We start from the raw sequence: 13672 nt of genomic DNA, 5'->3' as shown, positions 1-13672 counted from the left end.
AACTAAGGTCCCTTCTACGATATCTCCTTTCCTGCTGTCCGCATCTTGTATTATTGGTGGCGGATAAATTGAAATATTTCTTTAAAGAATATAATGTTTATTATAATTATTAGTTATAATATATTTATATAAATATATATATATATATATATTTTAAAAAAATATAATCAACATGTTGTAACTAAGTTTTTGACCCGATCATCTTAAATTTTTAACTATTTTTATTTTTTACAAAAACCCGATTCAATTCCAGTCCTGAATTCAATTAGTAAATTAGGTTGAATTTTAAAACTATAACAAATAATATTAGCCTATCCACGAGGTAGATTGATCTTGGCCTTCCTACTTCATATTGTAAGTTAATGACCGTGGGAAAGAAAATAAAATTCATAGTTGGATAAAATAATTGGGTGATGTTTGGTAAGATGTTATAAAAAAAAGATGAATATTACAAAAGCAATTTTAATTGTACAAAAATTAATTGAAAATATAAATGTTAGTGAAAATAGAAAGAAGAAAATTAAATTATTAATAACTATAAGTACGATACAATTAAAAAGTAATTTGATGTGTGTTTTGAGATAAAAAAATAATAATAGTGTTTAGAAGATAAATTTTACCATTAAGAATATCAACTTGTACTGCCTTAACAATTACCCTTTTAATAATAAAAAAAATTAAACGTAATTATAAGAGGTATAGTTTAACTGATTAGATCTTAAGTTTGCTATTTAGAAATTATCAATTTGAGTTTCACCAATTTCAGAGCTAATGAAATTGGATTAAAATTCAAAAACTAGTAAAATCGGTCAAACTCGATAAAATCAGTAAAATCAAATCAATTTTACAAGTTTAAAAAGATATAAAATTGTGAATTCTAGTAAAATATACCTTTAACATTTTCATTGTTTTAAATCTATATCTTGTAAAATTTGTGTAATTTGATAATTAAGAGTTTGATTTTAACTATAATTATTATAATTTTTTTAATAATACAAGTTATTTGTAGAATTCTTTTCAATAAAATTAAAATACCTATTTTCTTCGCACTTGGTCACGTAAACTATTAATATATTACTATGTTTTACGTGACTAATATATTCTTCAACGCTACTCACGGATTAGTAGTAATTTTCAAGAGTCAAATCACGAGGGATAGCCAAGATCCTACTAGTGATCGCATGGGGTTGAGATGCAATGATTCTCAGGAAATCTGTATTAGTTTAACTTATTGCATTGGGCTAAATACACGATTGCGATCCCAAAATCAGGTCTTGTTAAGGTTGCATCTCGCAGAGCCCAAACGAAATTTTCGGAGAGCGTAGCATCTTGTACTTGTAGAGGTTCTCCAACAGCTTTAATCGATGGAGGACATGCTATCCATAGCAGAAGACAAGGTATGCGTGTGCTCGATCAATTTGCTCTTATATAATATATCTTTCAAATATTTTGTTTAGAGATGTCTGCCAGCTTCATTAAAACCAACGTACGTCAATCCTGGAAAAACAGTGCAAGGCACCCCGTTCTCGAGGAGTGAATTTTATAAAAAAACCAAGAAGAATCAATGTTGGAGTCATTAAAAACTTTGAGTAAACAAGGAGTAAGTAGAATATTATATGAAACCCATCACGAGAAGCTTATTTTAAATCACAGGGAGTCTTGCGTAGTTTGTAGACATTATTTTAGTGGTCTCTCATTTCCACCAACCTTCGCGGTTCAGCCATGGAAATTTTTCCGATAAAACTCCATTAAGGAATGCAACTTGATATACCCAACTGTTAATGTATAGCCCTTGGCCACCAGGCAAGGCTTAAGCCTCTCAACTGAACCATTAGGGTTTTGTTTGATTTGGAGACCCATTTGTTGCAATTATATTGGTGTTGGCAGGTGGGGGAGCAAGATTCCATGTTAGGTTAGCATTCAAAGCTGTAATTTCTGCTTGCATAACTTCTTTCCAAACAGCAGACTCAACAGATTTTGTATAGAGCTGATACTATTACAGCTGTAGAAGATTGCGGTGGCTCACATGAAGGACGGAAGTCCACAACTGGATTGATGCCTACTCGGTTACAAACACTTCTACTTGGTGGTGAAGGAGTGGTTGTCTGTATCTTAGAAGTAGCACCAATACAGTGAGAAAGAACATTGTTCTCTGATAGCTTGACAGTAGTTCCTGATAGTGGTTGATGAGAGGTTGGAGCTAGCTCGTGAGAGATTATAAAAAAGAAGCCATAGCAACAATAAACTGAGTGCAGAGCCTTGAGCAATCTTTTTAAGTGAGGTGAATTTTTATTTTGTGAAATATAAAACTGATAAATATATCTTATTTACTCTTAAGGTTTTTTTTTTTAATTATTAAATAAAGATCTTATTTGTCGAAGTTATCTATTTATTTGGTCGACTCTTAATTACTAAGTGCAAGAAAGAAGTGATATAATTACAAAGAGATTAACACGTTGATTAATTATTTTTTAAAGTATTTATTTGTTTAAAAATATATTAAAATAATATTTTTTTTATTTTTAATAATATTGCATCAAAATAATCTGGAAACATTAATCCTAATAATATTTTATTAGAATAAAACTTATCACATTAACACAACAAAATAATCCTGAAATACTAATTATATTAATAGATATATGAACATAAATTATTGTGAAAACACATTAAAATGATTATGTATAGGTTTTAAGCACCAACCACTAATCCTAATAAATGGAATCAGATTTTTGGGATGCAAATAAATAATCTTTTTTATTATTATTATTATTATTGGACGGAGTCCATGTTGTGATTCTAATCCATGTTTCTTTTATTTTTCTTTCCTACAATCCATGATTCTCTTTTGTTGTTGGTTTAATGTATATATTGGTGCTTGCCAGGAGGGACGGGCAGCAGTCAAATTCAAGATTATGTGCTTTGATTCCGGTCTACAATCTTTCCAAAGACAGCATTATCTATGCGAAGAAATTCATGTGCGCGCACGTTAAGTCATTAAAAAAAGTGAGAAAATCATGAACAACGTGGATTCATACCAATGATGATCACCACATTTGAGCTCCTTTGTAAACTCTAAATGGAGACCCCATGATTAATTAAACCTATTAATTATTTCAAGGATAAGCTTTTTTTAAGTATGAAAAGTACCGCTAGTCGTAGATGCAATTCTAAAGGCAAATCAAAAGCAACATGCAAGATCGATGATCGAGCATTCATGTGCTACTTAATATTTATATCCAAATCATGAGCCATTGTTGCTATGTAATCTTATCCCTGATTTGTTTTCTAATTTTTTGGTCCATTTCTGCATGATCACTTGATTTATTTATTTATTTATTTAATCAAAATATTAATACGCATGCACCAGACCTTTAGGGACATTTTTTATTTTTAAAAATGTCACCCACAAAAACAAGAAAAAAAGAACTCTCCAAAGCGTCCCTAAAAATTGAATCTCTCGAGAGTATTCTAATGATAGTACAAAGTTTACAAGTGAAGGCAAGATATTAACGACAAAGCACGAAATGCAATTTAGAGAGTTAGAGGTCTAGCTAGTAACATTAATCAGTAAAATTTCAAAATCAAGGCAGTGAGCTAAGAGATTTCCATGGATAAACAAGTAATATCTTTACACCTTTGAACACCATGCATTTAAGCTTTATATATCCCTTCTTTTTTTATATAATCATGATTTATAGAAATTCTTTCTGATCAAGAATAGTTTTTTTATGTTGGATGGTGTCAAACTATACAGAGATAAGAAAATTAGCTAAGACAGTCTTTGATAAGTGACAATGTGTGTCTGGTTACACCACCTAGGAGCAATTCAGTTAGAAGAAATCTTTTGCAATGACAATAGCATAAAGAAGTGGTAGAAGAAATATCTGAAAATGATGACGATACTTGCAGGCTTTCTCATGGCCATAAGAAAAATGAAAACATGGATCTAGATCAACAAGGGTACGTAATTCAGTATAGAGAAATCCATTGCAATAATAATAATCTAATGATTATCACAGGTTGAATGGTAGGAGAAATACTCCATAATGGTGTTAATGCATGTGTATTTTTTTAATGATTGTTAGGCGGTTGAACAGAGTCAGATTATCTGGAGAAATTCAAGTATCGTAACATAATTAAGTCCTATAATTGATTACATAAGCAAGGCATCACAATCCAAATCAAGAGATATTTGAGCAAAATGCGTTGTGCCTAACTTCTAATTGTTGCAATCACACCTTTAATGTTAATTTCATGTCCGTATGACATCTACTCTGATATGAAAAAGTAAATTGTATAAAATCTTATCTATACATGGATTAAATTAAAAAGGCATGAAATTTAATGTTAAAATTTGTTTTTTATAATCTCGAGAGGTGTAATTCAACTGGTTAGGTTCTGGGTTTGCTCCCTATAGGTCACTAGTATGAGTCCCACTAACCTCAGGGTCATTGAAAGTTTACATGGTCGTTAACTTTAGAGCCCGTAAAATTAGTCGAGGTACACGTAAACTGATTCAGACACTCACGTTAATCGAAAAAAAAAATTTGTTTTCTTGTTAATATACTTTAGATTTAGGCTTTCTAAATTTGTTTTAAAAGCAAATCTGAAGTGAAAATAATTAATATGATATAAAACTTAGCCTGGATTAATTTTGTGATGTAGATTTAATTTTTAATCATATTTTACCACTTAATGAGAATATCATTTCTTTGTTAATTTTTCTCTCCTGTTTTTAGGATGAGTGGGATTCCTAAGAGGCCATCATGCCATAGCTTTTCCTACTTTCAGGAGCATTTTGATCATTTTCTTCGTTGTTTAGACTTTGTGAATCCTGGTGGCGGCTTCCACAAGCCTAAACAACCCTAGTTCTTGTCACCTTGTGGATCATTTTTCACAGCACAGATTCAATTCACTCTTTACTTTTTTCATATTTTCAACAACCCTTCTGTACGTCTCCATCTCTTTTGAATCGGCGATCAGGGTAAAAAAGATGTCGGCATCCGAAGATAATACATGTTCTTAGCCGGTAAAAAAAACTAAACTCATCCAAAAGTGACAATCGAGAAACTGGGAAAAAAGAACCAACAAGAGCTAAAAACAAAAAAGCAACAGGAAAATAAAGGCCTAAGAGTTTATTTGTTTTGGTGGTTGAAGTGGAGTTGTACATATAAAACTCATTAAAAAAATAAAAAAATTAATTTTTATAGTTAATTTTTATATATAATTGAGTTACATCCAAATTTAATATCAACCGCAACCATTAAAACAAATATATTTTTAAAAAGATGTTTAGAAGTGTGGTTATAATTATTTTTCAACGTATTTTTTACTTGAAAATATATTAAAATAATATATATTTTTTATTTTTTTAAAATTATTTTTAATGTTGATCAAAATAATTTAAAAATATTAAAATAATATTAATTTAAAGTAAAAAAATAAAAAAAATAATTTTTTTTAAAAAAACGTTTTTCAAATGCACCAGCTTTGAATAGTAGAAGGCGCGACAACCCAAAATAAGAGACCAAGCAGAGGGAAAGAGGAATGATAAAAGGAGCTTTCAGATGAGCAATGTGTCAGAGAAACAAGAATCCAAAGAGAAAATAATAATAATAATAATAATAATAATTAAACTCACGCATCTTCATCAACTTTATGAACTTAGACATGATTTTTAGGTTTAGTTTTCAAAAATCATAATTGGTTTTCATCTGAGATAAAGATGTACAGTCCATTTAATATTACAGTATTAGATATTTTTTAAAGTAATTTTATTTAAAAATATGTTAAAATAATATTTTTTATATTTTTAAAATTTTATTTTTAATATCTGTTAAAATGATCTAAATATTAATTCGTCAGAAATTAACTTCCAAAGGAATTTTCAGTTATGATTTCATAAAAAATGTCAAAATAATTTACTTTACTGTAACTTTTAGATGAAATAAATGTGAAATTCTCAATGAAAATGCCAGTAGAATGGATTTGTCCATAGGTTCTTCCGTCGACATTGATTCTTATATACCAAATAATTTACTTTACTACAAATATTAATCTAGATCAGAAAGTTTATATATATATATATATATATATATATATATATATATATATATCAAGGAAGAACTAAACTCATCCACACGTGACAATCAAGGAACTGGGAAAAAAGGAGCTAAAAACAAAAAAGCGACAGGAAGTCAAGGCCAAACGCGTATCAATAGTAGAAGGCGCGACAGCCGAAAAAAACAGCACCAAGCGGAGGGAAAAGAGGAATTATAAAATATAATTAGTACTCATTCATTAATTTTTTAATTATCACATACTTAATTTACAAAATTAAACTTAATTTTATTAAATAAAAAATAAAATTAATTTCTTCCAAATCCAAAAAAATACCTTAATATCCAAATCATGTATTTATACAAATAAAATTATAAAAAAAATTATATATACAAGTTATCTAACATTATTTTAGCATTTTATCTCGAAGATAACACATCTTTTTAATTGATAGAAAAAATTAAACTCATCCACACGTGACAATCAAGAAACTAGAAAAAAAAGAGCTAAAAACAAAATAGCGACAGGAAAATTGTTGATCTAAAATATTAAAAAATATTAATTTAAAATAAAAAAATAAAAAAAATTAAAAATTTTAAAATATAAAAAAAACCAGCGTTCAATAATAAAAGACACGATAACCGAAAAATAGAGAGCACCAAGTGAAGGGAAAAGAGGAATAATAAAAGTAGCTTTGAGATGAGAAAATAATAATAATAATAATAATTAAAGAGAAGCCAAGAATCCAAAGAGAGAAAATAATAATAATAATAATAATTAAACACACGCCTCTTCATCAACTTTATGAACTTATACATGATTTTTAGGTTTAGTTTTCAAAAATCATAATTGGTTTTCATTTCAGATAAAGATAGTTAGGTGTTGGTTTTTTTTTAAAGTAATTTTTATTTAAAAATATATTAAGATATTTTTTAAAAATAAAAATTATTTTAAATATAAGTATATCAAAATATTTTAAATATTAAAAAAATTAAAATAAAAAACACTTTTTAAACGTTTAAAGAATCCGAATCCGGATATTAGTGATGGGGAGATGGATGAAGAAAATGCTTGCCACCCATCAAATCTCGAGGGGTATTTTAGTAAAAGCAGCTTAAATATCGAAGTAGAATCCACGAAAGAGTTAAGAATTTCTAACCACTTTGTTTGTTTGTTTGTTTGTAAGCATTATTGTCAACAAATTCATTTTGACCACTCAACCTCGTCCAATTCCGTTATCCATCACAGTGAAACAGGACTATAGTGAGAGTTCTCGGGGATTTGTTCCTGTAGAGAATCCATGTTCGCACATTCTTTTTATTTAAAATTCATAAACATTACATGTAGATAATTCATGTAAAACGTTAATAATGTTTCTATCAATTTTAAATTTAATTTTTTTTAAAAAATCAAACTCAACTTTATTAAATAACAAATAAAATTAATTTTTCTCGAATCTCAAACAAATTCTAATGTGCAAATCATGCATCGAACAAAAAAAAAAAGTAATACTTGCCTAAAAAAATTTGTTTGAGATGTGACCATTCATTTGAATCGATGTGTACACATGCTATTGCACGTTTTTTTCTCGTATCTTTTGTTTTTTTTGAAAAAAATCAATTAATTGTAATAATTAGTTTGTTAGTATCGTTTAAGACATGGTCAAAAATCAAGATGGGCAGCACATGAGGTCTACCTAGCTAGGGTAAGGACGCTCGCTGGGGTACCCCTTGCCGAGAGGTGGGCTTCGAAGGTTCTGCCTTCGAAAATGAGAACCTGGCTTTCCGCGTTCTTTATTCGCGAAGAAGTAAGCCAAGCTACTCCTTACTCGAAAGTCATTTCATGGACCCCAACATATAATCATATTATAATAAAAAACGAAGAAAATAACAGCAAAACCAAGGAACACAGCCCATATAGTTTCCTTTAGAATGTGGTAATCTACCTACGGCTATTTTTATTTCTTGTAATTCATTTTTTAAAAAATTACTTTTTAGATTGTTTATTTATCATTAAAAAAATTACTCAATAAAAAATATTTTTTAATTTTAAAATAATTTATAAAATTATATTTTTTTTCAATTTTATTCTCATGCAACTTTTTAATTTGTAAAATTTATTTTTATTATTTTAATAAATTTGAAAAAAATAAAACATTAATAAGTTATTTTTCATGACATAATCAAACACTAGAAAATATTTTTCAATTTATTTTTTATTATACTGCCAAACATAAAAAAATAATTTATTTTTTTAAAATTTACTTTTTTCCAGCAAATTAGCTGTCTTCAATATACCACGGTGGTGTTCTTGCGTGTTTTGACAAATCCGTTTTTTTTATCCAAGTTCATTTCTCTCTTTTTTTCCATGTGTTTTGGTAGGTCTTTCTTTGAAAGTTTAAAGAAATAGCCAAGGATTAATTTGACAGAGTAAAATTAATCATCTCGTGGATCACCAAGGGTTTCTTATATAAATAGCCAAGGATGCAGGCTACTATGATCACCACAAAGCGAGAACGACCTGAGGAACATCATCGATTATATACAGAGAGATAGAGAGTGAGAGAGAGAGAGAATTTGATTGTATATCGTGACGAGAGCAGTGATAGGAAATGGGGATAAGCAGGTTGGGTTTTATCGCAGGGCTGATATGGTTTATGGCCATGGATTGGCAGGGCCTTTGCATGGCTCAAAGCAGTGTTCACCGCTATAATTTTGTTGTAAGCCTTTACTTCTTCATGCTTGCAGATTGCTTCTTCTTCTTCTTCTTCTTCTTCTTCCTCTTCTTCTTTAATTTATTCTTAGCCTAATCCATTTTGTTAACTGAGTTTACGTTATGCACTCTGCTTATTCAAAACTCCCATTAATTGTTTCAGCTAAATGCTTAAAATATTGCTTTTAATTTTTACTTTTTTTCTTCTTTATTTGCAGCTACAAAATTCCCAGTTTACAAGACTGTGCGAGACAAAGACTATGCTTACTGTAAACGGAAGTTTTCCAGGGCCAACAATACATGCTCGTAGAGGCGATACAATTTATGTCAATGTCCACAATGAAGGAGATTACGGTGTCACGATTCATTGGTAATCTTTCTTTAATAATATAAAAAATGGTGTTAAAAAAAAAACAAAAAACTCTGATAGGTCAGCTAAGATTAAATACTTTAATTCGGAGACCGTGGTACTGTACATTTCATTAATTATAATATTATATCATCAATCTTCTAGATATGAAGATTGATGATATATCACACAGTGCCTAGCTAACATTTGTTTTAATATTCTTATATTTCAGGCATGGAGTGAAGCAACCAAGAAATCCATGGTCTGATGGCCCCGAAAATATCACACAGTGCCCAATTCAGCCAGGAAAAAACTTCACATACGAGATCATATTATCTGATGAAGAAGGAACTCTGTGGTGGCATGCACATAGCGACTGGACTCGAGCCACAGTTCATGGTGCCATTGTCATCTCGCCGGCTAATGGAACCACGTATCCGTTTCCCGCACCTTATGCAGAACAAACAATTATTATTGGTGCGCAACGAGTTCCATCATGGATTATTATTGTTTGTTCAAAAAAGAAAGTTTCCAATCAAACGTCTCAGATCTTCTTTCTAAATTGTACATCTGACTTTTTAAATTAAAAAAAATTGTTTGCAGGATCTTGGTTTAAGGGTGATGTGAAGGCGGTGATTGACGAAGCTCTTGCAACTGGTGTTGTACCTAATATATCCAACAGTCTTACCATCAATGGCCAGCCAGGAGATCTATATCCATGCTCCGATAGTAAGCCATGCATGCCGTACCTATCTGAATAATTTGGAGATTAGCGGGGTAAAACTTCAATTATCATCATGACTATAATAGTTACTCACATTTTTCATATTTGGTGCAGACAACACATACCGTTTGAAGGTTAATTCTGGCAGGACTTACCTTCTGCGAATCATAAATGCCGTGATGAACGAAGAACAATTCTTCGGAATTGCGGGCCATAGCCTGACAGTTGTTGGACAAGATGCGGCATACATAAAACCCATAACCACCAACTATATAATGATCACCCCAGGACAAACAATGGACATTTTGGTCACAGCAAATCAGCCTCCAAGCTATTATTACATTGCTTCTCACTCTTTTGTTGATGGTGCTGGGATTGCATTTGACAACACCACTACTACAGCTATTTTCCAATATAATGGCAACTATAGCCGCCCTAAACCTGTTCCACTCCCAGTCCTCCCAGTATTTAATGATACTGCAGCTGCAGAAAACTACACCAGTCGTGTCAGGGGTTTAGCTAGCAGAGACCACCCTGTTAATGTCCCTCAAACAATTAACCGACGTCTTTATATTACAATTGCCTTGAATTTTTTGCCTTGCACCGAGGCAACATGTAATTCTTCAACTCGGTTAGCTGCAAGCATGAACAACGTCAGTTTTGCAGCTAAGCCAATTGATATATTGCAAGCCTACTATAGAAGTATCAACGGTGTTTTCGACGCAGATTTCCCAAGTGAGCCACAAAAGTATTTCAACTTCACAGGAAATGTGACGAGCATTAATGTCGTTACGGCCAGAGGGACAAAGGTGGCGATGTTGAATTATGGAGAAGCAGTTGAGATGGTCTTTCAAGGGACTAATTTGTTAGCTGAGATGAACCATCCTATCCATCTACATGGATTTAGTTTCTACTTGGTTGGTCATGGAAAGGGTAATTTCAACAACGAGACTGATCCCAAGTCTTACAATTTGATCGATCCTCCTGAAATCAACACTGTTGCACTTCGTCGGAGCGGGTGGGCTGCCATCAGATTTGTCGCCAACAATCCTGGTAAGTCCTCTAGAAGATATCTCTTACGTACCAATAGTTTAAGTTTTCTAATCCACGTATAGTTTAACAGTACTGGAGACAGCTAGCCCCGTTATTTTAAGCACAAACTGTCCTTTTCCAAGTCTTGTTGTATAGCGATATTGAGCATGGATCCCATTTTTCAGGGGTGTGGTTCATCCATTGTCACTTGGAAAAGCACTCAAGCTGGGGCATGGACACAGTTCTCATCGTGAGGAACGGCAATACAACGGCACAAAGTATGCGCCCTCCTCCGGCGACCCTGCCATCTTGCTCCTAGTCCCCTGCCATAACGCAAGTGAAGGAAATGACTGTTTAATCAAGATTTAATTATTTGAATTTTTTCTTTCGCAGCATTATGGTCATTGTGATTTGAATAAATCCTTAAGAAAGAACATTTCATTTCATTTTATTTTGGTATTAAGGAACATGTCATTTGTAACTGTAGTGTCAGCCTTTTCTTCGCTATTAATTTAATGAAGGAATTTGCACCGACTTGTGTACTTTTCCACTCCATGTCGGTATTTTAAATTTCTGCCTTCTGCTCCCATGGAATGATTACTAGAAGATTGAAAAAAAGGCGTAGACACTCTTTTGTCGGTAATTTCCGATAAAAATACCAACCAAATATTTGTATTAATAATAATCAATTAAAATGAAAATGGGATTGAAAAAGCAAAAAAAGAATCATTAAAAATTCTATCAATTTAACGTGTGATGAAATTACCAACAAATAATCTCTAGAAAATAAATAATAATAATTAAACTCACGCCTCTTCAACAACTTTATGAACTTGGACATCATTTTTAGATTTAATTTTCCCATATCATAATTGGTTTTCATCCGAGAGATAAGGATTCAAGATATTTTTAGAATTATAATAGTATTTATTTCTCAAAGTAATATTTATTTAAAAATATATTAAAATAAAAAATATTATATTTAACATTAATATATTAAAATAACTAAAAATTAATTTAAAGTAAAAATAAAAATAAAATAATTCACATACTTTTAAAAGGAATTTTAAACGTTAAAAGAATCAGAATCCGAATCCGGATATTAGTGATAGGGAGGTGGATGAAGAAAATGCTTGCCACCCATCAAATCTTGAGGGGTATTTTAGTAAAAGCAGCTTAAATATCAAGGTTGAATCAACGAAAGAGTTAAGAATTTCTAACCACTTTGTTTGTTTGCTTGTCTGAAAGCGTTAAGGTCAACAAACTCATTTTGACCACTCAAACTCATTCAATTCCGTTAACCATCCGAAACAGCACTATAGTGAGAGTTCTCGGGGATTTGTTCTTGTAGAGAATCCATGTTCACACATTCTTTTTATTTAAAATTCATGTAAAACGTTAATAATGTATCTATCAATTTTAAATTTAATTTTTATTTTTATCAAAATCAAACTCAATTTCATTAAATTACAAATAAAATTAATTTACCTCAAATCTCAAACAAATCCTAATATACAAATCATGCATTAATACAAAATAATAATAATTATTATTTACTTGATGTAATGAAGGTTCATAAAAAATAGAACCTAGAGAGGGAAGTTGACACTGCAAATAAATGTAGATCGACGCTGATAGCTTTGGTGGCCGGATTTGCTAGAAAATGTAAATCGAGGGGTTTTTTTTTTTTGACAAAAGGTTGAAGAAGAAGGGAGGGAAGAATTTTTGAGTTTTAATTCATTCAATTTTATCAGCATGGCTGACGTAGAAAAAAAATTATTGATATTTTTGTTTTTTCTATTCCATTGTAAGTTTCATTGGAAATTATTGAAGAAATAGCTATTTTCATTAGAAATTATTGATAAGTTTTTTTCTAAATTTCCAAAAAAAAATTAGAAAAAAACTTATCAATACACAGGTTTTTGTCTCGTATCTTTTTTTAAAAGAAAAAATCAATTAATTGTAATAATCAGTTTAGTAGTATTCTACAATTAAATCACTCCTTTGTCAATTATTTTTCATTTGAATCGATGTTTTCACATCCAACACACAAAAGTCGTACTATGAATGAATGAAAATGCCTCCTCCTCACCTGCTATGCACGTGGACCATTCATTTAAGATGAAACTTGAGTTTCCCCTCAGCTAAACACAACAAATTGCAAATATAATTCATAATAAAACATACAATAATTTATAATTTATAATTTATCAATTTAATGTTTAACACTCCCACCTCATTTTCTATATCATTAATATAACCACCTTGTAGTCATTTAAAAAATAAAAAAATTAATCTTAAAAGATATAACTTAACTGTTCAGTTTTGTTATAAATTTTAGAATTGTTTAAAATTTATTTGATTTTTAATTTTAGAATTTTAAATAATAAGTTAAGATACACGGAAACTAGTATAGATATTTACAATTAAAAAAGAAGAAAAAATAGGGTGACTAACAATAATAATAATTCTTTTTTCCTCCAATGCATTGGTAGCATTATATTACTACTATTATCATCATCGTGCGTGTCGTGTGTGATTTTTTTTCTTTCTATTTTTTTTTGGGGGGGCGGCGGGGCAGAGGGTTGTTGATTTCACGTTTAAGACATGGTCAAGATGGGCAGCACATATGTCTAACTAGCTAGGGTAAGGAGTAAGGACGCTCGCTGGGGTACCCCTTGCCGAGAGGTGGGCTTCGAAGGTTCTGCCTTTGAAAATGAGAACCTGGCTTTCCGCGTTCTTTATTCGCGAAGAAGCAATCCAAGCTACTCCTTACTAGAAAGTCATTTCAT

The 13672-nt window shown here is 30.8% G+C and overlaps 1 protein-coding gene across 1 annotated transcript; it reads left to right on the top strand.

Moving 5' to 3' along the window:
- The first annotated feature begins 8551 nt into the window (after positions 1–8551).
- On the top strand, positions 8552–11450 carry LOC133668152 (laccase-14-like). Its single transcript, XM_062087887.1, has 6 exons — positions 8552–8782; positions 8994–9145; positions 9357–9601; positions 9728–9853; positions 9963–10901; positions 11066–11450. Exons 1-6 carry the CDS (start codon positions 8675–8677, stop codon positions 11197–11199), a joined length of 1704 nt encoding a protein of 567 aa, XP_061943871.1. The 5' UTR covers positions 8552–8674; the 3' UTR covers positions 11200–11450.
- Positions 11451–13672: the final 2222 nt, after the last annotated feature.

The sequence above is a fragment of the Populus nigra genome, chromosome 11 (assembly GCF_951802175.1).
Source record: "Populus nigra chromosome 11, ddPopNigr1.1, whole genome shotgun sequence".
Lineage (NCBI taxonomy): Eukaryota > Viridiplantae > Streptophyta > Magnoliopsida > Malpighiales > Salicaceae > Populus > Populus nigra.
The sequence above is the reverse complement of the archived record's forward strand: the minus strand, read 5'-3'. Positions and strand labels throughout refer to the sequence as shown.